The sequence below is a fragment of the Cetorhinus maximus genome, chromosome 2 (assembly GCF_964194155.1).
Source record: "Cetorhinus maximus chromosome 2, sCetMax3.hap1.1, whole genome shotgun sequence".
NCBI classification, from domain to species: domain Eukaryota; kingdom Metazoa; phylum Chordata; class Chondrichthyes; order Lamniformes; family Cetorhinidae; genus Cetorhinus; species Cetorhinus maximus.
In genome coordinates this window covers 118,704,997-118,732,766 of record NC_135880.1, presented here as the reverse complement: position 1 = coordinate 118,732,766, position 27,770 = coordinate 118,704,997, and the positions used below count along the sequence as shown (strand labels likewise).

The following is a 27,770-nucleotide window of genomic DNA, read 5'->3' as shown; positions in this document are numbered from 1 at the left end:
CATTTAATGAACAACCGTGTTGTTTCCAGTGTGTGTCATTCCCATCTGCTCAGAAGATCAGGTTAAAATGGGGAACTGTGAGGAATGAGCAGAATCTTTATGGGTAAGTCTCCAAGACGATTTTAACTACCTACTCATTTCCCACCTGGTGAGCAGTTAAGTTCATCTCTGAAGATTTTCAATACATATAACTTCAGGTCTAATATAAACTCTAATGTGTCATGACTTAAGAAAGTATATAAAGTATATATAATTCAACTAAAATATATTGTTTCATTTTCCACAGAAAATTGGTTGTGATGGCATATTAGGTTCCTTAGCCAGGGAAGATCATTGTGGTGTGTGCAATGGGAATGGAAGATCATGTAAAGTCATAAAAGGAGACTTTAATCACACCAGAGGAGCAGGTATGTTTTCTTATTCTGTGAACTATTTACTATTGAGTGATTCACTCTGTGAATAAGCATTATGGGTGTTCCAAATGGTGGATGAAATGACCTCTGCTTTCATGCCTTTATACAACAATGATGACCTCAGGTCACATGACTATCGCACAAAGGCTTCAAACATCCCCCTTTTCATAAAAACTGCGTACACTATCATTTGCAGTTGGAAGTCAGGCATATACATGGTCTACAATGAAAATCATCATGCATGTGCAGAAAGCTGGTCATTCCAGTCTGACCCACTTTCGTCTGTCCCTACACACACATTGCATACATCATCTTTAAAGCATTCAGACCTTCTAGTGGTATGCATGCGGGTTGTTATTAGCTGGTCATCTGGTGCCTACTCATTCCTGGGGTGATGTTGCCTCTCCGAGGTATGTTGTTGCGGTAGCAAGTATTGCTGCTGTGGTAATTGTTGCTGATGATCCATCGTCTTTGTTGGAGAGCAATTGACCTAGAGGATTGATGGTCATTCAGTTCCTTTTGTATTTGATGAGCTCACATCTTCCTCACCAGCTGTCTGCTGTGAAAGAGCAGCTTCTCTCGTTGTATGTCATCCTTGGTGTGTAAAGGCTTGAAAGCAAAGGCCATTTTATCTATTGCTTGGAACTTAGTGTCAGGAGTGAGATCATAGAATGTCTGAAAATCATTGTAGCATTCCTGACATTGTGATGAGCGACAATGGCCCTCAGTTCACGAGTGAAGAATTCAGGCGTTTTGTAACTCCTTGGGGATTCAGCACTACACATCATCTCCATACTATCCCCAATCAAATGGAATGTATATGTCTTCAGTTATGACGATACATCTGGTCATTCATTTTCATCTTACACAATCAAGGTGACAATTTCTCTACACAGGCTCCAAGTTGCCAAGTGGGCTGACTTTTGTTGAGACCAAGTTCTGGCAATGATTTGTCCGCTTTATAGAAGTGAAATTTGGCTTTTTGTTGTTTCACTTTGATTTTGTCACTCCCCCCATTACTACTTATTGCTTCAGTAGTTTTTTAACTATTAGAAGAGTAGTTTGGGTGTGGCTTGACATTAGTTGTCGAACTGGACTACTTTCCATGCCTTCAGTAGGTGTGTTTCTCCACTCTAGGATTGCCTTGCACACATCTGTGCTGGATCTCGGTGATTTTTTGATGATTCCTTTGGCAATTTTCACAGCTACCTCAGCCTTTCCATTTGATTGGGGATAGTGTGGAGATGATGTGTAGTGCTGAATCCCCAAGCAGTTACAAAGCACCTGAATTCTTCACTTGTGAACTGAGGGCCATTGTCGCTCATCACAATGTCAGGAATACGATCCCACTCCTGACACCAAGTTCCAAGTAATAGATGAAATGGCATTTTCTTTAAAGCCTTTACACACCAAGAATGACAGCAGAAGCCACATGGTTATGGCACTTCTCCAAACAATGGGGAAGATCTGTCTGCGTTGAGTGTAGCAAAATTATACAAATGCATATAAAGAACACGTTTCTAATTTTTCATGCCTTGTGCACAATAACAACAGCTTGCATTTATATAGAACCTTTAATGTTGTAAAACATCCAAAAGTGCTTCACAGGAGTGTAATCTGCCAAAAATTGACACTGAACCAAAGAAGGGAACATTAGACAGGTGGTCAGAGGTAGGTTTAAGGAGGGTGGTAAAGGAGGAAAGAGAGAGAGATAGAGAGTGGTAGGGAGAGAATTCAAGAGCTTACAGTCTAGACAACAGAAGGCTCAGCCATCAAAGGTGGGAAGAAGGAAGTGGGGATGGACAAGGGGCAAGTGATGGAAGAATGCACAGTTGTCGGAGGATTGTAGGACTGGGAGAGGTTATTGAAAAAAAGAGGGGCAAAGATGGGGAAAGATTTGATCACTCGGATGAGATTTTTAAAATTGAAGCTATAGTGGACCAGGAGTCAATGTAGATCAGCGATCACAGGGATGATGAGAGAGCAGGGCTAGGTGTGAGTTAGGATATAGCCACAGAATTTTGAATAAGCTGAAGTTTTGCAAAAACAAAAAGAGACATGCTGTCAAAGCTTTTCATCCTGCATTCATCAGGAAAATTCGCAAGAAGTTACCAACAGTAACAGGGGAACAACAATTTATACTGCACAAGAAGAGAGTGCTGATTGATTGACAAGTGGACTCCAGTGGAGGTGTTGCCATGGGCATTGCAGCATGGAATGGTTAACTGCCCAACTTTGTTCAAATTCAAACCGGACAGGTCAACTCTGATTGCTCAAGGCATTGCCCTGGGGAATGAACCAGAGAATGATTGTTCCCTAAGCTTTCGTTTAGTTGAAAAAGATGCAAAGTGTGGACATGTTCCTTCAGTCTGCAAAGGACAGGGCCCTGTGTGTGAATATATGTGGCTTCTAGCACGTGTAACTGGGTAAGTGTAATTCTTAGCACAGTTAGGATTGTTTAACAGGTGTTGTCCAATCTCAGAATCACACCTAATATTGAACATTATGTTTTGAGTTTTGCAAGCACAGCCGGTTGGACATGGTCAGTACTTTGCCTATTGCAAACAGCCAAAGGGTCATTCCCCAGGGCAATGTCATGATCAATCAGAGTCGACCAAAGTCAGCAGGATGAAAAGCTTTGATAGTATGTCTCTTTTTTTTTTCAACAATGTTCAAGTTCTGTACTACTAAACAACTAAGTTGAAGTTTATGGAGGATAGAAGATGGGAGACCAGCCAGGAGCTCATTAGAATAGTCGAGTCTGTAGGTAGCAAGAGCTGTAGGTAGCAGCAGCAGGTGGGCTGAAGCAGGCTGGAGAAGAGGTGGAAAAAGGCAATCTTAGATGGTGAGGATAGGGAGTTGGAAGGTCAGCTTGGGGTCAAATAGGAGGCCAAGGTTGCGAACTGTCTTTCAGCCTGAGACCGTGGCTTGGATGGAATCGATGGCTAGGGTTTGGAGTTTGTGCTGCGAGGTGAAGACAATGGCTTCAGTTTCCTCAGTGTTTAACTGAGAGGCTATCTTTACTCCATGGTAAGTAAAAATATATTCTATTACAAAGAATATTTAATTACATGATGGGTTTCAGTTCTGTAGTGTGATGGAAAGGATTTTTTACTCATATTACTAATTTGTCAGTTTTGAGCTGACTGACTGGTGTGTACCACTTACAGCCAATCCACATTTTTACATTTTATGTTTTGACTAAATCGTGAACATCTTCCATTGGAACCACACAGTCCACATTGCCTAGGCAGCATGGTAGAATCACCAGCCCACTGGCCTCAACTCTGGGAGTGGATCCGCAGGCTGAATGCTTGCAGTCAGGAAAACAACTTAATCATCCAACAGAAAAATTGCAAACTTCAAGTGTGCAACTGCTGGCATAACAATTAGTGAGAAGTCTTGATTGTGGAAAAAGTGGTGTTGGCAACACATTGTTTTACAGCAAACTTTATACTTTCTGCAAACAGTATTATTTTACCAGAGCTTCAGATGTCATAATAACTGGTGCTTATTTGTAGATTTGCGCTTAGATATGTATGAGGGGCAAAACACTATTTAGGCAAAACTGGGGATTAAAAATGTATGCATCGTAATTACCAAACAAAGGGCGCTGTTACTAAACTGGGAGTACATTGCTGCTTCCGTATTGCACCACAGTCAGCTAGTGTTGATATAGTCTACTGCTCCTGATACAATTATCTGGCCTAGCCACCCAATGTAAAATGATAGTTACTGTTTCAGGTTGAAGACATTTTGATCAGAGCTGGGAATTATGTTCTGATGAAAGGGTATCGACCTGAAACATTAACACTTGTTTCTCTCTCCTCAGATGCTGCCTGACCTGCTGAATATTTCCAGCATTGTCTGTTTTTGCTCTTGTAAAATGATAATTGCTGCTCTACATTTACATCAGCCACAAGAAAGAATTAGCTTCTTTGTAGATTGCTGTAAAGTTCAACTTGTTGAATTCTCTTTCACCTAAGAACATTGTTTCAATGCCATACTTTTCCAAACAGCTTTGGCTTTACATTAAACTTGAACTGTATGACACTTTTGATTTATATACCTTCCCCACAACATGAATCAAGTTCTCTGAGGTCACCTTGTTTAATGAGTAACTCAAAATCATTACTTCATGTCATGCATTTCATTACGATGTGCTGTCAAAATGAGAGCCTGTCATGATTTTTATCTGAACTGCTGGGGGCTACTGTAATATTGAGTAAAATACTGTGTCATGTAAACTGTTGGATTAGATTCATAAATTACTTGATATTTGACATTTCAAAGATTGTAGTGCTAATGTCCCTGTATTTGTTAACATAGATTGCTACACCTCACAGAACAAGTTTTTTTTTCTGTAAAAGACTTTATTAAAATATAAAAAGTCACTAGTAAAGATTTTGAGACATATTGTTTTCTCCTGGGCACAGCAATTACAGGAAACATGGGTGCAAAGAATGCATACCTGGAAGGGAGCCCAACCTGATCTTTCATCAATAGGATGCCTAGACCCAGAAACAAGAAAATCTGCTCCAGTGTGTTTTTGGATACACTTTTTAAAAAAATATATACTTGTCTCTAATTCATTCTTACAGCAAAGATATTAAAATCTGAATCAATAAGTAACCCAGGCTGCTTCTAAACTGCCATATTTATATTCATGTGAAGCAGGTTTGGATTTAAATCGATGTGAAAGTAGCAGTATAACTCAGGGTGGGGTTAGCAATTGACTCACAAGTACATTGAAGTGGTGAAGAATAAGACCATTTTTGGTAAGTAATCTCACATCATTTTGTAATACATCTACAGTCCAGTGCAAAGCCAAATTTAAAAAGTACCCAGGTGATTGGCTGGACATCTTGGGAATATCTTAAACTTGTTATGGAATTGTTTTAAAGGACAGAGAAAGGGGACACTGTCGCCTAGGCTCATTAAAGATTAGCAACTTCTGAGGTAGTGTTCTGTGCACACATGCAAACACACATGAACAAATTTGCATTCTGGCTCTGGAAATTTGGATGCACATCGTGAGATCACCCAGCAGTATAATTCAGGGTTGTCTCTGGTGCATCAAACTCTGCAGGTATCCATTGTTTTATCTCTACCTTTTAGCCTTTTTCGATTCCTTCATCCCACCCCATCCCCACTAGGGCTATCTGTACCTTGCTTGTCCTGCTTTCTACCCTTAATAAGCACATTCCTTAGATAATATCACCACCTTCAACACCTCTTTGTCCTTTTGTCTATGACATCTTTTGGCTATCTCCACCTATCACTGGCCCTCTATCCAGCTCTACTCGTCCCACCCCCCTTAAACCAGCTTATATTTCACCTCTTTTCTATTTTTACTTAATTCTGTTGAAAAGTCATACGGACTCAAAGCATTAACTGTGTTCCTCTCCACAGATGCTGCCAGACCTGCTGAGTTTTTCCAGGTATTTTTGTATTTGTATTTTTATTTTTGTTTTGGATTTCCAGCATCCACAGTTTTTTGCTTTTATCTTAGTGTTTAATTGACTGCCACTTCTCTTCAAGGAATGCCTACCTTGAAGAAGTATTGCTCTTCTCTCCGACAGGATTTCCGTATCTCTCTTTTGCCTTGTTCACCTTCGTTGCTTTCCATTTCTCTCCTGGTGTTTGACCAGGTGTTTACTAAAACCTGCTTTCACAGACATATTTCCTTCCTCAGTGACTGTCTCCGTCTCCGACTTACCCCACGTGGATTTCAACTGAAGTTCCATCCCTCATGTTTCGAACCCACCCAGGATTACAGGTATCTCCGGGACATACAATGCTCCTCGGACTGCTGTTCTCGTCACATTCTGAGATCCACACTCAGTGCCACGCACCGCCATATGAACATACTTGACCTCTCCCTCCAGGAGCACCGCCGCACCCTTTTTCTAAGCTCCCCGTGCCCCCAGTTTCATTTTATTCTTCGTCTCATCCGACACCTCAACAAGAAACTTTGTCTCTTTCTTTCAGGTGCAAAGGAACGCAAGCTCCAACAACTCATCAACACCAACACCCATCCAGGACCCTCCACCCCTGCCTGTCCCTCTGTCCCCATCCCGTCTTCCAATCCCAGCCCCGGCCGTGTATTCACCATACCCCCTGACCTTCCCTTCTCCGATGCTGAAGGTTCAGTGCTCAGCAAAGGACTCAGTGTCATACCCTTATGCCCTCATCTCAATGAATTTCAGGCTCGGCACGATGCTGAACTCTTCTTCTGCCACCTTCGTCTCCACGCTCACTTCTTTGGGCAGGAGTCCTCTCCCCGTTCAACGGATCCTTTTACCCACTTCCAATATTCTCCCTCCACCTGGACCCCTCCCTCTGGATACTTACCTTCTCTTGATCTTTTCATTGAGAACTGTCGGCGTGACATTAGTCGTCTCAATTTCTCTGCTCCTCTCACCCACTCTAACCAGTCTCTCTGTGAACTTGCTGCACTCCGTTCTCTCAGGTCCAACCCTGACATTGTCATCAAACCCGCTGACAAGGGTAGTGCTGTTGTTGTCTGGCGCACTGAACTCTACCTCGCAGAGGCTGAGCGTCAACTTGCAGACACTTCCTCCTACCTCCCCCTGGACCATGACCCCACCACTGAACATCAAGCCGTTGTTTCCAGGACTGTTACTGACCTCATCTCCTCTGAAGATCTTCCTTCCACAGCTTCCAACCTCATAGTCTCCCAACCTCGGACGGCCCGCTCTACCTCCTACCCAAAATCCACAAACGGGACTGTCCCGGCAGACCGATCGTGTCAGCCTGTTCCTGCCCCACAGATCTCATTTCTTGCTACCTTGACTCTATTCTCTCTCCCCTTGTCCAGTCCCTTCCCACCTACATCCGTGATTCCTCTGACATCCTACATCATATCAACAATTTCCAGTTCCCTGGCCCCAACCGCCTCCTCTTCACCATGGACATCCAATCCCGCTACACCTCCATCCCCCACCGGGATGGTCAGATGGCTCTCCGCTTCTTCCTCAAACAGAGGCCCGAACAATCCCCATCCACCACTACTCTCCTCCGTCTGGCTGAGCTTGTTCTCACACTGAACAATTTCTCCTTAAACTCCTCTCACTTCCTCCAAATAAAAGGTGTGGCTATGGGTACCCGCATGGGCCCCAGCTATGCCTGTCTCTTTATGGGGTATGTGGAACATTCCTTGTTCCAGTCCTACTCCGGCCCCCTCCCACAAATCTTTCTCCGGTACATCGATGATTACTTCGATGCTGCTTCATGCTCTCGTCTGGACCTGGAAAAATGTATTAATTTTGCTTCCAATTTCCACCCCTCCATCATTTTCACATGGTCTATCTCTGACACTTCCCTTCCTTGACCTCTCTGTCTCAATTTCTGGTGATAGACTGTCCACCAATATCCATTACAAGCCTACCAACTCCCACAGCTACCTCGACTACAGCTTCTCACACCCTGCTTCCTGTAAGGACTCCATCCCTTTCTCTCAGTTCCTTCACCTCCGTCACATCTGTTCTGATGATGCCACTTTCAAAAACAGTTCCTCTGACTTTTCTTCCTTCTTCCTTAACCGAGGTTTTCCACCCACGGTGGTTGTCAGGGCCCTCAACCGTGTCCGGCCCATCTCCCGCGCATCCGCCCTCACACCTTCCTCTCCCTCCCAGAAACATGATAGGGTCCCCCTTGTCCTCAATTATCACCCCACCAGCCTCCGCATTCAAAGGATCATCCTCCGCCATTTCCGCCAACTCCAGCATGATGCCACCACCAAACATATCTTCCCTTCACCCACCCTGGCGGCATTCCGCAGGGATCGTTCCCTCCGGGACACTCTGGTCCACTCCTCCATCAACCCCTACACCTCAACCCTCTCCCACGGCACCTTCCCATGCAACCGCAGAAGGTGCAACACCTGCCCCTTTACTTCCCCTCTCCTCACCATCCAAGGGCCCAAACACTCCTTTCAAGTGAAGCAGCATTTCACTTGCACTTCCCTCAATTTACTCTACTGCATTCGTTGCTCCCAATGCGGTTTCCTCTACATTGGAGAGACCAAACGCAGACTGGGTGATCGCTTCGCAGAACACCTTCAGTCTGTCCGCAAGCATGACCCAGACCTCCCTGTCGCTTGCCATTTCAACACTCCACCCTGCTCTCATTCCCACATGTCCGTCCTTGGCTTGCTGCATTGTTCCAGTGAAGCTCAACGCAAACTGGAGGAACAGCACCTCATCTTCCGTCTAGGCACTTTACAGCCTTCCGGACTGAATATTGAGTTCAACAATTTTAGATCGTGAACTCTCCCCTCCACCCCCACCCCCTTCCCGATTCCCGCCCCCCCTTTTTTTCCAATAATTTATATAGATTTTTCTTTTCCCACCTATTTCCATTATTTTTAAATGTATTTCCATCCATTGTTTTAACACTACCTTTTAGCCTTTTTTGATTCCTTCACCCCACCCCACCCCCACTAGGACTATCTGTACCTTGCTTGTCCTGCTTTCTACCCTTAATTAGCACATTCCTTAGATAATATCACTACCTTCAACACCTCTTTGCCCTTTTGTCTATGACATCTTTTGGCAATCTCCACTTATCACTGGCCCCTCTATCCAGCTCTACTTTTCACACCCCACCCCCCCCTCCAATAAACCAGCTTATATTTCACCTCTCTTCTATTTTTCCTTAGTTCTGTTGAAGAGTCATTCGGACTCGAAACGTTAACTGTGTTCCTCTCCGCAGATGCTGCCAGACCTGCTGAGTTTTTCCATGTATTTTTGTTTTTGTTTTGGATTTCCAGCATCCGCAGTTTTTTGCTTTTATCTGCAGGTATCAGTCTTTGAGCAGCATTAGTAATATATTGCAGCCCTCACTTCTATGACATGTGAACGAAACAATGGGGTAGATTTTAGCCCCCTAAAACGACTGGGTTGGAGTCGGGTAAGATGCTAAAATTTTAGCCCGACTCCAACCGTCTACTTCCAGATTTAAGGGAAATGAGACAGGGGCAAGCAGCCACCCTGCTCCCATCTAATATGCCTAGCAGCCTCAGATTTACCTAACCCAGGCCGATTGTGTTTCATCGGCCTTGGGAAACCCAGCAGCACAAGGGAGGCGAGGAGAGCTTTAGGGACAAGGTCTGTACTTTTGCAGTAAAAACAAAAAAATGCTGGAAAAGCTCAGCAGGCCTGGCAGCATCTGTGGAGATAGAAACAGAGTTAACATTTCAAGCCTGTATGAATCTTCTTCAGAGCTCCACAGATGCTGCCAGACCTGCTGAGTTTTTGCAGCATTTTCTTTGCATTTATTTCAGATTTCCAGCATCTGCAGTTTTGCTTTCATCCCAGTACTTTTGCAGCTCTGCTTGTGGGCCAGGAGGTGCAGTGGTATTCCACTCTGATCTTGAAAAACATCCTCTTTCCTTAGATTGCAACCCCACCCAATCCCATCAGCCCAGCCCTTCCTGCCATACAAAGGCTACTTGGTGTCAGGGGTCGGACCTGCCCCCATACCCTAGGATCAGACAATTCCTGCCCTGGAGTCGGGAATCAGAATTGCCCCTGGGGTGAAACTTTCCCTTCCTGGATCAGAATGCCCGTCTTCCAGAGTTGAGAATCAGACCGCACCTCCCCCTGGCCCCCACATCCTCCTCCATGCTTCCACTAGCAGATGCAAGATGTTCCTGCATCCTGCTCCAGAGCCCTTGCCGCCCGACTGGAAGCTAAGTCTGTCAGTCAGTCTGACTTCTGGGGGACATCCTGGCAAAGCAAAAATACACATTGTGGAGGTAAGCCTCTGAAGCATGTAGGAAAATCCAGAACCGTACCTCACACCAGCCTACAAGTGCCCCCCCATCGCGCAACCTCACCCCCCACCCATGTCAATATCAGGACTTATGATGACCTTGTTCTGAAAATATATGGTCCATTTGTCTTCCTGTTTGGTAATATCATCCCCTTGCAGTGCTGCCCATTTTCACTTCGAAGATTTATTTTTTGGAAAACGGTTCATAAAAGCTAAAATTAGCCTAATGGAATTAAGTTTCCAGGCATTCTATCCGTTCAAAAGCAGGTCCTTTTTGGTTAGAACATGGAGCCTCTTTCTGGGTTGGGGTGGAGGGCTGATATTTCAACAATATTGTTAATAAGCGTTAAAATGTTATTTTAACAATTGTTTTGAAGTAACAATACGTCAAAGTAGCAAAGAGAGGAATGTGAGCAATTTCTGTTGCTGTAGCACTCCTCAGGGAAAGATCAATGGCAGTGATTTTTAACTGCCAGCTGTTCCATTTATCCTGGTGATTGAAATACAGGCAGGCAGCAGTTGAAAATGGTGGGGAAGAGAGGGATGGATCATCAATCACCTCCATTGTTGCCAAGATCGTCCTGATGTAACTCTCAGGCAGGCCTGTAAATGGGCCAGGATGTTCTTGACAGAAGGTTGCTTAGTTATTGTTATGTTTCACTTATGGGTTGCTTTGCTCGCGAACTGGTTGCACTCTTATCTGTCAGCAGGCGAGTCGATTACAATATACGTCAGACGCAGAGACCAATATGAAATGGAGCACATACTATTTATTTACACAAACAACAGAGCATTAACATGATGTGTGCTTCTCCAGCCAGACCCTTCTCAAGACTAACATTAACCTAGTAGCCCGTTCTACACAGCTATTGGGTCTTTCAGTCACGTGGTCAATCTGCTCACAATTTTTTAAAGGTGTATTACACCTCAGATTACCACATCCCTCCCCCTTTACTTGAAAGTACATTTTACAGTATATCAACTATTTACATAAACTATTTACAAATTTAGTCTCTCAGGAGGCTTTTTTCAAACGTGTCAACCCTCATAGTTCTCCGACTTCAGATGGTTTATCTGAGGCCCCCTCTCGGGAGTTACCTGTTCACTAGGCTCCCCAGTAGAACCTGCAAATTTGCCCCTTCAACTCTCAGGCTCCATGGGTTCTGCAGGTACTTCCAAAGCAAGAGGAGTTCCTTCTACCTGCGGTGTAGACTCCAACGGGAATGTTTTCACACTCTTTCAGACCTCATCGCATGCACTCCTGCTGCCCCTCCCCTCCTAGTTCAACAATATGAAATGCAACTGTCAGGTAGGTTCTGAGAATCAGGATGTTGGGCAAGGCTAAATTTAACGCGAAATGATCAGCCTCCCGTTGTGTAAAGTAATTTTGCTTTCTCTCCCTTTCTTTTGATGGGTTTTCTTCTTGGCAGCGCTTACTTTCACCTCGGCTTCCTCTTCAACTTCCCTATTGGCCAGACTAGGCTCAGGTATGAGCTCAACTTGAGTGAACTCAGTGGTTTAGTCTTCTATCATTTTCTCATCTGTCAGCTCCTTTGAAAACTCAGGGGTCTCTATTTTTAAGGCTTCTTGGCTTCCACATAGCTGGTTCTTCAGTTCTTCCATTTCTTTTTTATATTTGTTAGTTGTTTCCTGGAGAATTAAGTATTGTTGTGCTTTCTTGGCTAATTGATTCTTCATCTTGGCCAGAGACATGCAGAGTTCTTTCTGTGCTTCCCCATATCTTTTTAGTGGTACAAATTGGGATCTGAGGTAATCTTGCAATGTGCAAAAGTCCTTCAACAGGTTTTCTTTTTCTTTTCGGAGTTTACTGACTTCAACTTGAACTCCGTCCTGAAACATCAGCTCTATGAGTTTATTTTGTTGAGTCTTTACATGCTCCTTTTTCCAAACAGCAACATTTCCTGCTTCTGATTGAGATCTCAGTAATTTCTCAAGATTGACCTCTCTTAACCAGTTTCTTCCTAGGAGACTTGGTCCTCTGCCTGCTTTCACCATGATGGGCAGATTTGCAGACTGGCTTTCGTATTGTGCTGGACCCTTGCATATTCTTTCACTCTTATATTTTAGCCAGTCTTTGGTCTGGCATCTGAGTTTTCCAGCTTTAGTGAGTGTCCTCCTCCATTCAATTGCTTAAACATGTGTTCTCCTATGACTGTCGTGGATGCGCCTGTATCCACCTCCATTCAAATGGGTTTTCTGTTGACTTCTACTGTCAAGTAGATTGGCTCTGTTTTACCCATTTTTAAATTGTGTAGCGAGTAAATATCTGACTCTGTTTCTTCTGGCTCCTCCATTATATAAATTTCATGACTTCTGCCTCTTTGTTTGAACTTTGGCCTCAATCTTTCTTTACAATATCGCATAATTTGCCCATTGCGATGACAGTAGAAGTACTCAGTTCTTTTAAATTGTCGTTCGTTTGTAGGCTGTCTGGTTCCAATCCTGCTATTATGAATGTAGCTTTTATCTGTTAAGCCATTGCTTTTTGTTGGTCCGTCAATGGCGGCTGCTTCCTGCTTTTCTGCGAAGCCCTGCGCTTCCGCGCCATTTCTAGCTGGCGTCTCCCTCCCGACATGAAGAATGGTGCCATTTTGTGCTCCCTTAATTCCTTCTGAGTTCCTGACCACACTTTCCATTGCGAGCGACAGCTCCAGGGCTTTACTGAAATCCAAATTTGTCTCAGACAGCAACCTTTTTTGAATGGTGTCTTCGTTAATCCCACACACTGATTGGTCTATTAACATGTCATTAAGCGATGTCACGAAGTCACAGTGCTCTGTCAATTGTTTTAAGGCTGTTATATAGCAAGCAACTGTCTCTCCAGGGGCACGACACCACAAATTAAATTTAAAACATTGCGTTGTTACCGACGGTTTCGGTTGGAAATGGCCTTTCACTAGATTCACCAACTCATCGACGCTCTTGGGATCTGGGGCTTTTTACTGCCACATGTCGATAAGAGGATTGCCCGCCTCTTCTCCTCCCCTGATATATCATTGGCCAAAAAGAAAAACACGAAGTGTTCAAAATAATGTGACCAGTCATTGGAGGTCTGGTCAAATTCTGTTCTGTTGAAGGGTCATGAGGACTCGAAACGTCAACTTTGTTCTTCTCCGCCGATGCTGCCAGACCTGCTGAGTTTTTCCAGGTATTTCTGTTTTTGTTTTGGATTTCCAGTATCCGCAGTTTTTTGTTTTTATTTTGGTCAAATGGTTCGATGTGGCCAAATTGTGGCATATTGGAAGGTGATGGCTTTGACGACTACGGTGAGGGTTTACAATTGTAATGTACTTACAATTGGCCTGCAGGCACAGCTACTTCAGTACAGTTGAGTTTTTGCAGCTTTCCTTGGTGTCGCCGACTGAAGGCGTTTTGCCTCGTCGCCAGTTGTTGTGTTTTACTTATGGGTTGTTTTGCTAACGAACCGGTTGCCCGCTTATCTGTCAGCAGGCGAGTCAATTACAATATACGGCAGATGCAGAGACCAACATGAAATGAAGCGCATACTATTTATTTACACAGACAACAGAGCACTAACATAATGTGTGCTTTTCCAGCCAGACCCTACTTTAGACTAGCATTAACTTGGTAGCCCGCTAGAACAGCTATTGGGCCTTACAGTCATGTGGTCAATCTGCTCACAATCTCTTAAAGGTGTATTACAGCTCAGATTACCACAGTTATACAACTGGGGTGCAACACCAGTTGTAGGATCCTATTGGCAATTGCCTGGTACAAGTGGATGGAACATGTGCAGACCATGCTCCACACATTAGTATTAGGCATTGAGCTGCCTACCCCGTGGTTCTTAATGGCCAAAGAAATGCTTCATTTTGTTGTTGTAGGAGCAGGAGGAGCCCAGTGCCAGTCCTTGTGAGGCCCCTCTCAGGATACCTCTGTCATCAACAACACCCCTTTCCAGGCAGAACTACTGGTCGGCTGAGCATTGGATCCAGCCAAATTTGCTTTGAGCCAGCAGTGACTCTGACCAATCCATTGGGTTGATGCCCATTTTGGGCAGAAGTTGAAGGTTTCTCCCAGTAACCGAGTGTGCTTCACTGAAAGATGGACCTCAAGAAGAAATGGAAAGAAAGAAAACAAGGGAAGCAGGGGTTAGAGAGTGGTAAAGAAAAGACAGTCAAAGGCAAGGTTTTTAAAAGTGGGTATGGAGGTAGCAAGCCAATGAGATTTTGGGACAATCTTTAACTGGGCAAGAATGTAGGGCTGAATTTTTGGGCCCCAACAAGTTCGCAAATGGAGAAATGCAGTCCAAATGTATTTATGTTTTAGAAGCAGCCAATTTAACCAGGCTTTCCTGAGTCAAAGAAGGAATAAATTTATTCATTACTAAAAACCCGAGAAAAAATTACAAAAGCGCAACACACATGCACACAGATTAGAAGTCAGAAGTTAGATCCAAAATTAGCACTTAAAAAAGATATACGAGTCAGTCTTTTGGCTTGTCCATGAAGAGTAGATGGTGGCTGTTAAGATGGGTGTTTCTATTAGAGCTGACTTTAGCAGTTGAGCAGTTGGTTTGGAGACACTTGGTTCTGCAGGTTAGCTGAAGGAGGTGTCCTGTTTCCTTTTTGACTGTGGCTCTGTTAACTTGCCTCCAGCAACAGAGAGAGAGGAATAGACACTTTTACCTGCAAGCTGCAGGGATGCCTAGTTGCTGGTCTTCTGCTGTGACCTTCACGGCACACACTAGCGCACCAGAACTAGAACACCAGAACTAGCACACACAGTCCAGGTTTGTAGCTGGCTTTTTAACCCCTTTTCTGGTGTATTCCCGGAAGGATTAAAAACAAACGTGTCTTTCACTCAGAATCTGCTTTCTTTCAACGCAAACCATTTCTACATCCTGAGATATAACCCAACAGGAGATGGTTCCTGCTGAGATGGTAATCAGTCTCCATTGTCTCCACAACCACAGGAGATTAAAAACAAAAACAAAAATACCTGGAAAAACTCAGCAGGTCTGGCAGCATCTGCGGAGAGGAGCACAGTCAACGTTTTGGAGTCCGAATGACCCTTCAGCAGGACTAAGTAAAAATAGAAGAGAGGTGAAATATAAGCTGGTTTAAGGGAGGTGGGGGGGGTGGGACAAGAAGAGCTGGATAGAGGGCCAGTGATAGGTGGAGATAACCAAAAGATGTCACAGACAAAAGGACAAAGAGGTGTTGAAGGTGGTGATATTATCTAAAGGAATGTGCTAATTAAGGGTAGAAAGCAGGACGAGCAAGGTACAGATAGCCCTAGTGGGGGTGGGGTGGGGCGAAGGGATCGAAATAGGCTAAAAGGTAGAGATAAAACAATGGATGGAAATACACTTAAAAATAATGGAAGTAGGTGGGAAAAGAAAAATCTATATAAATTATTGGAAAAAACAAAAAGGAGGGGGAAAATCGGAAAGGGGGTGGGGATGGAGGAGAGAGTTCATGATATAAAATTGTTGAACTCAATATTCAATCCGGATGGCTGTAAAGTGCCGAGTCGGAAGATGAGGTGCTGTTCCTCCAGTTTGCGTTGAGCTTCGCTGGAACAATGCAGCAAGCCAAGGACGGACATGTGGGCATGAGAGCAGGGTGGAGTGTTGAAATGGCAAGTGGCAGGGAGGTCTGGGTAATGCTTGCGGACAGATCGAAGGTGTTCTGCAAAGCGGTCACCCAGTCTGCGTTTGGTCTCTCCAATGTAGAGGAAACCGCATTGGGAGCAACGAATACAGTAGACAAACTGTAGACACAGGAGATTAAGGTTCAGCCTTTTGCATTGCATCTCTCCCTTTCAGGTGTCTGTCTGAAGTAGGCCTTGACACCTTTTAGGTGCGACATTCCGTTCTCTCTGGACTAGTCGGTCAAGTGTAATCCACGTAGGAATTTTCAATCAAGTGGTTACTTTATATTCACAGCCAGCTTTTGCTTGTAGGTATTTTTAAAAGAAACACAGGTCTTCCTTAAAAAAGTTGTATATTTCCGTAAATAATTCGGGCTGTGATCCTCTGTCATGACAAAAGTCCATGAGGTCCTTGATTTCAGGCATTCATCCACCAGTCTGCGACTTCTCCCGTTTGTTGTGTGCCAGCTTATCTTGCATGAATATAGATGGAGAGTGTGTAAGCAGGACGCCTTCCAAGCCAGATGATAAATATGCCTGGCATGTGTGTGTGCTTGAGTGGTCTCAGGGACAGGATGAGGACAATGAAGGTGTGCGTGAGAGAGTGAATGGTGATGTCCCTTGAGCAGTCAGTGAGTGAGGTCCCTGTGGATCTGTGTGGGTTTGTGAATGTGAGAGTTGAGAGTGATGAGAAGAGTGACTTAATGTGGCGGAACAGAGGAGAGCATTCATCCTCTTTCGGCACTGGGTGGCTATCCTCTTTTGCAGGAAGTTAGTGCTGACCACCGCTGCCACCGCCTCCCATGCTGGATTTGCCACTTTGCTTGCTGGCCTTCACCCAGAGCGGGGGTAGAGGACATGGCGGTGGGCCTCCACTGCGTCCAGTAGGCGCTCAAGGGATGCATGAACCTGGGGTCAGCATGTTTCCTCCCTTTGACCATGACTTTGCAGCAGCTTCCTACCCCCTGAAGAGTGCTAGCTCTTTGCAGGAGCAGCCCTTAAATATGGCACCTGGTTCACTGAAGGCCTGATGTGATGTCAGGGCAGGCAAATGAGAGGCTGCTGCGCCGGCGACCCAGCATGTTTCCTGGGAATGCATGATTAATGAGGTGTTCTAATTAATTAGAACAATACTTCGTGAAAAGCCACCATTGTGGCTGCCGGGTAAAACATTATTTTTCCTACCTGCTACTGAACTTAGTGCAAATCTGGGACAATTCCACCCATTGAATCTTACACAAGACCTTGCTCAGGTCAAACTATCAACAAGATGCAACTCTCCAAGTGCCACAGTAAGTAGTGATGAAAGGATGGACTGAAACTATTAAGGACACATCTGTTACTGTAAGAGTTTATTGGGCATACAGAGGTGAAATTAGATCCCAAGATGGCGTCTTGTACAAAGGAACTAAAGTCATCATTCCTAAGAGGTTGAGAAAAGAGATGTTGAAGCGCATCCATGCAAGCCATCAAGGAATTGAGCCTAATCTGAGGAAGGCAAGAGAAGTGCTCTACTGGCCAAACATGAGCAATTAGTTGAAGGGCCGTCAGTGCTGTGCTTAATGAACATCAAGCTAAGTAAGCTAAAGAGCTACTCATGACTCATGAGATCCTGGACAGGCTATAGATGAAGCTTGGAGGAGAACTCTTCAGTCTCTTTGGAATTGAGTACTTCATCGCCGTAGATTTCTATTCAGATGATTGGGAGTTAGACAAGCTAACGTCAAAGACTACCAGTGAGATCATAGAATGCCTGAAAACACACTTCTGCCATCATGGCATTCCTGACATTGTGATGAGCGACAAAGGCCCTCAGTTCATGAGTGAAGAATTCAGACACTTCAAGAATGATTGGGAAATTCAGCACTATCCCCAGTCAAATGGAAAGGCCTACTGCCTCAGCAGCAATGAAAATTGCCAAAGGGATCATCAAAAATATGGGGTAGATCCAGCACAGATGTGTACAAGGTAATCCTAGAGTGGAGAAACATACCTACTGAAGGCATGGAAATTAGTCCAGTCCAGTGACTAATGTCACAGTGCACCCAATCTACTCTCCCAATAGCAAAAAAACTACTGAAACCAGAAGTAGTAACAGGAGTGAGTGACAAAATCAAAGTGAAACAACAGAAAGCCAAATTTCACTTTAATAACATTGCCAGATCATTGCCAGAGCAGAGAATTGGAGAGCCAGCCAGAGTGCAACGTTCCAAGTCCTCAGTAAAAGTCAGCTCATTTGGCAACTTGGAATCTGTGTAAAGCAGTTGCCACCTCAATTGTACAAGGTGAAAGTGAACTATCAGATGTATCATTATAACCGCAGAACTACAAATGTTACACCCTTGTTCAAAAACTAATGCAAGGATAAAGCTGGCAACTATAGGCCAGTCAGTTTGATCTCAGTGGTACGAAAGCTTCTGGAAACTATAATATAGCATAAAATCACTAATCACTTAGACAAGTGTAGGACAATTAGGGAAAGCCAGCATGGATTCATCAAGGGAAAATCACGTTTAACTAACTTGCTGGAGTTTTTTGAGGAGGTAAAGAGAAGGTTGATAAAGGAAACGCTGTTGATGTGGTGTATATGGATTTTAAAAGGTATTTGATACAGTGCCACACAATAAACTTGTGAGCAAAATTCTAGGTCATGGAATAAAAGGAAAACTAGGCACTTGGATAAGAAATTGGTTGAGTGACAGGAAACAGAGAATAGTGATAAATGGTTATTTTTCAGATTGGAGGAAGGTTTGTAGTGGAGATCCTCAGGGGTCAGTGTTGGGACCCTTGCTGTTCCTTATATATATTAACGACCCAGACTGTGGTATGCAGGGCATGATTCCAAAATTTGCAGATGAAATGAAGATTGGAAATGTTGTCAACTGTGATGGAGATAGTCTTGAACTTCAAAAGGACATAGACATGTTGGTAGATTGGACAGACAAGTGGCAGATGAAGTTTAGTGCAGTGAAGTGTGAGGTGATTCATTTTGGCAGGAAAGATGTGGTGAGACAGTATAAAGTAAAGGGAGACACTCTAAAGGAGGTGCAGGAACAGAGGGACCTCAGTGTATACGTACATAAGTCATTGAAGATGGCAGGGCATGTTGAGAGAGCAGTTAATAAAGCACATAATACCTTAAAGGCAAAAACAGAAAATGCTTGAAAAACTCAGCAGGCCTAACAGCATCTGTGGAGAGAAAAACAAAGTTAACGTTTCAAGTCCGTATGTCTCTTCTGGTTTTACCAGCATTTTCTGTTTTTGTTTCAGATTTTCAGCACCCGCAGTATTTTGCTTTTAAAATAGTATCTTAGGTTTTATTAATGGGGCATTGAGTATAAGAATAAGGAGGTCATGTTGAACTTGTATTAGACACCAGTCAGGCCTCATCTGGAGTGCTGCATCCAGTTCTGGGCACCGTACTTGAGGAAGGATGCGAAGGCATTGGAGAGGGTACAAAGGAGATTCACAAGAATGATTCCCAGGATGAAGAATTGTAGCTATGAAGATAGATTAGAGAGGTTGGGATTGTTTTCCTTGGAGAAAAGAAGGCTGAGAGGAGACTTGATAGAGGTATTCAAGATCCTGAGGGGTATGGACAGGGTAAATAGTGAGAAACTATTCCCACTCAAGAGAACATCAAGAACTAGAGGGCTCAGATTCAAAATATTTGGCAAAAGGAGTTAATGTGATGTAAGGAATTTTTTTTCACCCAGAGGGTGGTTGGAGTCTGGAACAAACTTCTTGGAAGGGTGGTGGAGGCAGGTTCAATCGACATATTCAAAAGGGAATTGGATTGCTACCTGAAAAGAAAGAATGTGCAAGGTTATGGAGATAAGGCAGGGGGGTGGGACTAGGTGGAATGCTCTTTCAGAGAGCCAGTGCAGACTTAATGGGCCGAATGGCTTCCTTCTGCACTGTAGAGATACTGTGATATTGTGATACGTATATGTATAACTGGAGAAGCTGCTCCTTCACAGCAGACAGCTGATGAGGAATATGCGAGTTCACCAACCACACAAGGAACAGAATGACCAGAGTTCAACTGCTCCCCAACAAATGCAATAGATCAGCAGCAAAGATCACCACAGCAACAACATTCCCTGGAGAGGCAACTTCACCCCAGGAACAAACAGACTGAGATGAACAACCAATAACAATCCACATGTGTACCCTTAGAAGACCTGAATTTTAAAGATTATGTGTGCTGTGCATGTGTAGAGACACAAGAGCGTGAGATGGACTAGAATGAACAGTTTTCTGTTCACGTGATGATTTTCTTTATAGTCTGTGGGTGTGGATAACTTCAAACAGCTAATGATAGTGCATGCGATGTGTTTTATATCCTTTTTATGAAAAGGGGTTGTTTGGGGAAATGCCTTTGTGTAGTGCTGCCTATTGTATACTGTGGCTTGCCACAGTCATGTGACCTCTGAGGTCATCTTGGGTTAATAAAAGGCTTTGGGCAGAAGCCATTTTTACACACCACATGGAACAAAGCCAGCTCCACAAGCATTCAGGCAAAACTCCTGCTAAATCAACTTTGGTGGACATGGAGTAAGCATTTGGGTGGCCAAAAGCCATCTTCCTCACCAGATTCTATTTTCTCAACTCTCAAATGCCCAATGTTGCAGGCGAGGAAAAAGAAAATGCTTCAAAGGCAATCTGAGGCTCTCTTTGAAGTGTGGCAGCATTGACATTAATGAGTGGGAGGAGCTTGCTACCAATCGTGCAGAATGATGACAACTTGTCCATCAAGCTGAATCACACTTTGAGTCACAACATCTTAATGATGAGGCATAGTGGTAACAGAAAAGAATAGAAAAGGAAGGAAACCCTGCACTTCAGACCCCACTACCTTATGGAACACCCTTGTGTGTGTCTGCATGCCATCATAATCCAAAGGTCCTCGGCAGAGCAAGGGTTAACGTGGGACCTGAGAATAGCATAGCCCACGGTATGATGTATAGAGTCACATGGTAATGGACTCAGGGAAGGAACACGCATGGGAGTAACTGGGGTCTGTACATAGTAATGGATTACCAATAAATGGTTCATGTTTATACATACAAATCTCAAGATCTCACCCACACCAAATGAACCCATAATGCAACATGGTGATGGGAGGTGGTATGAAAGGTGGCATTTAAATGATGAACCCAGAACAGAATCCCCAGATAATTAAAAACAGCTGAAGCCTGACCATAGGTAAGTGCACCCAAGAAGAAAAATTGAAGGAACAGCTGAAGAAGCTTCACTAGACTTGGAAGTTGAGGAATCTACCAGAATGAGTGGAGGCCCATTGTGGGACCCCGACTGACACAGAGCGAAGGAACATGGTCAGATCACAAGACTGGTGAGCAAAACTACAAAAAAGAAGCTGCATTTATATTGTAGAATAGGCAGCAGTGCCAGGGGCTCAGCAGATTGCTGCAGTGATGGCCGTGCTGTGCTGAAGTTTATTTTTAAAAAATTGAACCCGACAGGCTTCAGATAGCCTGAGTGAAAAAAAATGGCTACTGCCTTAAAGGAGAAACAGTATTTAAAGCTGAAACTAAAAGCAGCCATGGACAGAAAATTAGAAGAGCCAGACCTATTTTGGATAAGGAAATCGCTAAACCAGTCCTAAGAGTGGGAGTCATGGAGAAATGAATTCTTAGTTTACAGGAGAATTACAGGATTAAATAAGGAATCAGAAGAAGTACGAGTTGGCAAGTTTTTATTCATGTTTGGTTCATTTGCAGGTGAAGTACTCTACAGCCACCATATAGATCGATTCTCCACAACATTTGGTGAGATATTCAAAGGCTTTGAAAGATATTTTAAACTCAAAGTTGTGGAGAGCGTAAACCCTATAAGAAAGACTAGCACGTCCATAAGTGCCGTGGACAACAAAAAACCCCAAAGAGAGGGTGATAGAAAACCCCAGAGCAAAGTAGCAATAAGACCCCAGAACATGGGAGTCAGAAGACCCTAGAGCGAGGGAGACAATATTTAAGTAAACCACAAAATGGTTGCCGACCATGTCAGTGCAATGAAATGCATAGGCTGAAGAGTTTAGTGCAGAAGGAGGAAATGGCTGAGAAGCAGCAGAAAGGCTAAAAAATAGAACTTTTTTGAAAAATGCTGACACAGTACCCAAACTGCAACAGCAGAGGGCAGTGTGGAGTGAGCAGATGGCTGTGAACGAAGGAAAGCTATCTGAGGAAACTCAAAAGAAGCAAATTTGCAAAAAGGAAATGAAGCTGTTCTACAGGAAAATGTTTGCATCAGAGCTGAACTGGAAGATTTGAAGTGCAAGATTCAAGCTGAGTATATACCTTTGAAAACACATGATAAACTGAAGTGTCCAATGAACCAAGCAGTTTGTGATCTGAACAAACAAATTTCAGAGATGACACAAAGGTATCAGGAAGGAATAATGACCCTCAATTCCACAGTTGGCAAATCAAAGTGGGAGTTGGAGAAACTCAACCAGATGTACAGCCAGGCAAAAAATGCACTCAGAGAAGTTGTGACCCTGAAAGACTCTTTGAAGAATCAATGTGTAGCCAGTGAAAAACACGAGGAGCTAAAAAGGACATTGAATATTACTTCATAAAAAGTTACATTGAAACTATCAGTGGCAAGGTAACAATGCACTGAAGCCCAGACTGAGTTGACAAGAGGTCAACAAGAAAATAAACATTTGAAAGAACAACGGATTGTCCTTCAAGATTGAATACCAAAAGGAATGCGTAACCATTCATCAACATACAGAAATGAAGATTGTCTTAAATAGTGGAATGGCAGAACAGCAGAAAAAACTTGAGACTCTGTTGAATTACAGGAAAACTCGAGATGAAGCAAGCAAGCTTTACAAAGAAAAGGAAAACTTGTTGAAAGACCTTCACACACTACAAGGATCCCTCAGGTCAAAGTTTGTAAGCGAATTAAATGGAGATAACCATGTACCAGAAACAGAGTATTACTACCATTCCTCCAAATGTGACAGACCAAGACTTGGAGGAACTGTGAAGCCTCAAGGCCGCCTGAATTTATAAAGTCAAAGACTTGGGATGGGGGAGAAGGGATTGCAAGTAAAGATTGTATTGTAAATTGCTATACTCTGTTTGAAGGAAGGAAAGTTTTCATTTGAGAAGAAAGGAGGATGTTGTATGTGCCTGCATGCCCTTGTAACATAAAGGTGTCCAGCAGAGCCAACGGTTAATGTGGGACTGGAGAATAACACCGCCCACGATATGATGTATAGAGTCACATGGTAATGGAGGCAGAGAGCAGTCTTGAAGAAACATGCATAGAAGCATGCTTGGCAGTAACTGGAATCTGTAGATAGTTAAGTATTACCAATAAATGGCTCATGTTTAAACATACAAGTCTCAAGATTTCATCAACGAGACAACAAACGAACCCATAATATAACAAAGGCAAAATACTGCGGATGCTGGAAACCTGAAACAAAAACAGAAAATGCTGGGATAACTCAGCAGGTCTAGCAGCATCTGTGGAGAGAGAAACAGAGTTAAAGTTTTGAGTCCATATGACCCTTCTTCAGAGCCCTTCTTCAGCTCTGAAGAAGGGTCAGACAGACTCCAAAAGTTAACTCTGCTTCTCTCTATACAGATGCTGCTAAACCTGCTGAGTTTTTCCAGCATTTTCTGTTTTTGTTCCATAATAGAACAACCCTGCCCCATGTGCCCAAAGATCTGCGGATCAAGAATCAGCCTATTCAGTCACATGAAGACCCATAGCAGAAACTTGAGACACTGAATAGAGGCCATTCTCAAATCAAGGGACTGCAGATGACAAATATCTCCTGTTTAAAGTTCATTTGAATAATGTATCTTTGTTTTAGCGTGGTTTGTAAATGAGGGACGTTCTCCATTTCTGTTTTAGCGCAGCTACTGAGCATGCCCAGTCTTTTTAAAAATCAAATTGCCACCTTGCTGCTTCCCTGCCTGGCCCTACCACTCGCTCACCCTCCCACTTGCTGCTTCCCTCACTCAACCCTCTCGCTGGCTGTTTCCTGCCACCTGCCGCACTCCCTCCCTCCCACTCGCAGCCTCTCTTGCTCCCTCTCTCTCGCCGCCCTCTCCTGAGCTATTCTTCACATCAAGGCGAGCAGGAGAGGTGGCGAGCGGGAAGGTCAGGAAGCGGGAGAGTCTGGGTGTGATTTGGCAAGCGGGAGAGTCAGGGGTGGGGGGGCGGCGAAGAGGTGAAGGCGGGAAGCCCAGGGGAGAGAAGCAGCAAGTGGGACAGTCAGCGGAGGGTAGTGGTGAGTGGGAGGGAGGCTTGGTGGATGGTCGCAGCAAAGCGTGAGAGTCAGGGAGGGAAACATCAAGGTGGAAGGTCGGGCGGAAAGTAGTAAGCAGGAGGTAAGTAGAAAGAGTTTTTAAGTCAGTATGAGCTTTTAAGTTAGGAAGAGTTTTTAACTCAGTAAGGCCCAGATCTTCTCAGTGTAAGAGAAGGTATGTCCGACACTGACTGTGATTTAATCTACCCACTTACCATTTTACGCTGGAGCCTTCTCACCTTCCGATGTTGGCTCCAGCAGGGATACAGGGGCAAACAGAGTCAGAGGCAAATTATTAGGCATTATTCCAGTGTAGCCACCCGCCTGCCTTTTCTCAGCATGAACTGAAGGTTCTTCAGTTAATTGACTTACATTGTTTTAAATGGAGCTGTCAATCTCAACACTGCTCAATCTCTCCTCAATAACAGTGCTAGCCTTCCCTCACCTCCCCCCCACCAAAATGTTTTCACCACCCTCCCTCACCCCCAACTGTGTTCAACCCCATCCTTCACCCCCCAACAGTGTTCACCACTCCTTCACCCCTGACAATATTCAGTCCCCCTGACATGAGTTATCATTGCTGAGAGGGAGCTGAACATTGCTGGGGGAGCTTGAGTGCTTTGACACAACAGTTGATTTACTTAGCAGGTATAAAACCACTGTAACTCTATGAAAAACTCTAAGTAAATCTGAGTGAAAACCAGGGTAAGTACAGTGCAATCAGCCCAAGTCTCCGTGGTTCTGACAATCTCCCACTGTCACTGGAACCATGGAGCAACCCGGGGTTAAACTGGCATTAGAACTTAAAACTTCCCGCGTAGGTACCATGGATGTGCGCATGTCAGGGCTTCCTCAAGGTCCCAACATGCATCAGCAATGTAAGTTGAGCCTGAGGCCTCTTCCTGTATTGGAAGATTTGGGTCTAAGCATTTGTAAGTTAGTAAGAGGATTTTGGGGCCAGTTAGGTTCTAGGCAGCCAAAAAGTTTTTAATGTAAAAGTTATAGGTCAGGAACATAACAAACCCTTATTACATACTTTCTTATGGGAAGGTGATTTTTGTTTTGCACATTTTCAGTTAGCACGCTGTTTTTTAGAAACACATTTGGAGTGCTAAATGATGGGTAAATGCAAGTTGTTGATTAGAAACTCAGTGGAATGGGGAGTTTGTAGATTTGTGCTGTAACATGCTTTACTAACCCATTTTGAACTTGTGCTGTGAATATGAGATTGCAGATGGACTGACCATTCTCTAAATGTTTTACAGCCAAGTAGTTAGATATTTAAGTGTATGTTAATCAATTAAATCAGTTAATCAGCAACCTAGTCAAAACTTGATGAAGTGGACCATGTGCAAACTAACCCTCAGGCCTCAGTAAGAGGTTAATCTTTAGGGTATATGCCTCATAATGCAACACAGATGGGATGCTTCATTCTGCTGTCTGGCTTGTAAAGGCATCAAATTATAAACAAATGCATATAGTTGCTGATACCTACTGCTAGATTCCTAACAGAATAATTGCTATCTCAATGCAATATACAAACATCAGTAATTTGAAAAGCAACCACTATCGCTAATGAAAGCATTGTTAGACCTAAAATTGTTACCTGGTTTAGTAAAATGCACTTTACAAACTGTGGTTAAGGAGTAGGAAACCGGTTGAAACATAGCATTTATCACGTAAAGTTGAAAATGTGCAGCAGGTGGCTATAACTGAAATTAACATAATGTAAACAATGATACATTTTGAGTATGATAGGTGATAGCCAATATGAAAGTGCATAGAGGTACATCCACTGAACCAATGCTTACCACAGGTGCATCATTGCCTTCTTATGCTCCTAATAGTTACATAAAGCGAAAGAACATAAAGGCAATAGAAATGACTCATAGAAGATTTCACAGGTGATTCTTTGGTCTTTGAACTGAGACAAAGCACTTTATAATTACCAAGTACTTGCATATATTCACCCAATACAATCAAAAACCCACCACACAAAGATTAATTCCTGTTGTCATAACCTGTTCAAACATTTGCCTTTTATTATTTCCCTTGACAAATAATTAAAATTTACCTCTCATTATCATTCCTGAAAACACAAGTATCTGATCCTCTGTCAGAACTTGTCTATTAAAGTTAATAAATGGAGGTTAGAGTACAAAGAAACAAACTTCAAATAGAGCTGCTTGATTAACTCACTGAAAAACAATGCTTGTGTGTTCATGTTTTATTTTTATAGTGTTTCCTTTGGAATTTTCAGCAGCATTATTTACTTATGGCAGACACTTACATTTGGCAAGCAGTTCTCCCAGCGCTCAAGCTGATGGAAGGTTGTAGCTGCCAAAGTAAAAAAAAATTATAAGTGCAGTAAATTTTCAAGCACGCCAGCGCTGTTCACCTGTTTTTTTTTGGTTAAACAAGGTATAATTAGAATTGCAATATATCGTTCATGGAACCAGACTTTTAGCATGAATCTATCAAAACCCCTTGTTCTATTTTAAATATTCCACAAGGATTGAAGAATAAATAGAAAACTAATTTTTCGTATTTCGAGAGAATTCTGCAGCAAAATATTTTCACTGCCTGTCCATTCAGCAAAGCAAATAGATAAAACAAGCTTTTTTTGGTTGGGGGCGGTGGTTTTTTGCTCAACAAAATGATGGATTTTTATATTGGGAAGCAGGGCACATCCCTGAGTGCATTTGCATGTAGCATTTGACATGTATAAAGTCAATTGACACTGCTACCTGGGGTGGATGAGGTGGATAGCGCTTAGACTTGCTGGAGACAAATCCTCCATAATCATGAAGCTTTCCTGTAGCAAACAACAAACTCTTAATACTCAAGTGGAGGAAACCTTTATAAAGGTAAACTGCTAATTTTATCCCTGGTGTCATACCTAACTACATGGTAAACTTAAAGTACCTACCCAGAGTCTTCCTCCCTGGCTTCAATAGCTTTTAATTTACAAGTTTGATAACCTTATTTACAGGACTGTTAGATGGGCTTCTTCAGCAGGATGTCAACGCGGTTCTCCAAAGAAAGAGAAGCTTCCCCTGTCATCATTATCTTTTTTATTTAAGATTCTGAAGTGTTGATAACCTATATCCAGTTCTAAGTTATGTCAAGATGGCATCTACAAGGCAGCTATGTGGACTAATCATCAGCTTCATGTTGACATTACTATCGTATTTAAATTTAAGAGGGACCTGTAGTCTAACTGAACTGTGCTAGCCTTTGCTGTAGGGCACATTCAGAAAGGCCTTCTACCTCTTAAAGTAGTAAATTTTTGAGAGTGTTTCCCATAATTCCAAAGCCTACTTCAGAAAATGGAGACCTCGACTAAACACTGCCGACTGTCATTTCAGCCTTCCATCTGAACAACTCGAAGACTAGGGAAGAACTTCATGTTAAGTTCTGTGGCGGACCACTCAACCCACAACCCAATGCCAGAATACCTTCACATCACTCTTTATCGTACTTTGACCTACTGGCAACACCTCCAGAACAACGGAACCAAGGTCAAGACAAGAGTGAATCTCATACGGAAACTGGCAGGGCAGCAGAGCCAATACACTCTGCACGGTTCCACTTGTCCTGGTCTACCCAACAGCAGAATACTGCTGCTC

General features: G+C 43.4%; 1 protein-coding gene across 1 annotated transcript in view; it reads left to right on the top strand.

The window, feature by feature from the left end:
* The window catches only part of LOC144697119 (A disintegrin and metalloproteinase with thrombospondin motifs 19-like), a 538,939-nt gene that overhangs the window by 338,412 nt on the left and 172,757 nt on the right, over positions 1–27,770 (top strand). Inside the window, exon 15 of the mRNA XM_078568954.1 lies at positions 287–407. Within this exon, the coding sequence (XP_078425080.1) occupies positions 287–407 (121 nt within the window). The remainder of the gene's footprint in view (positions 1–286; positions 408–27,770) is intronic.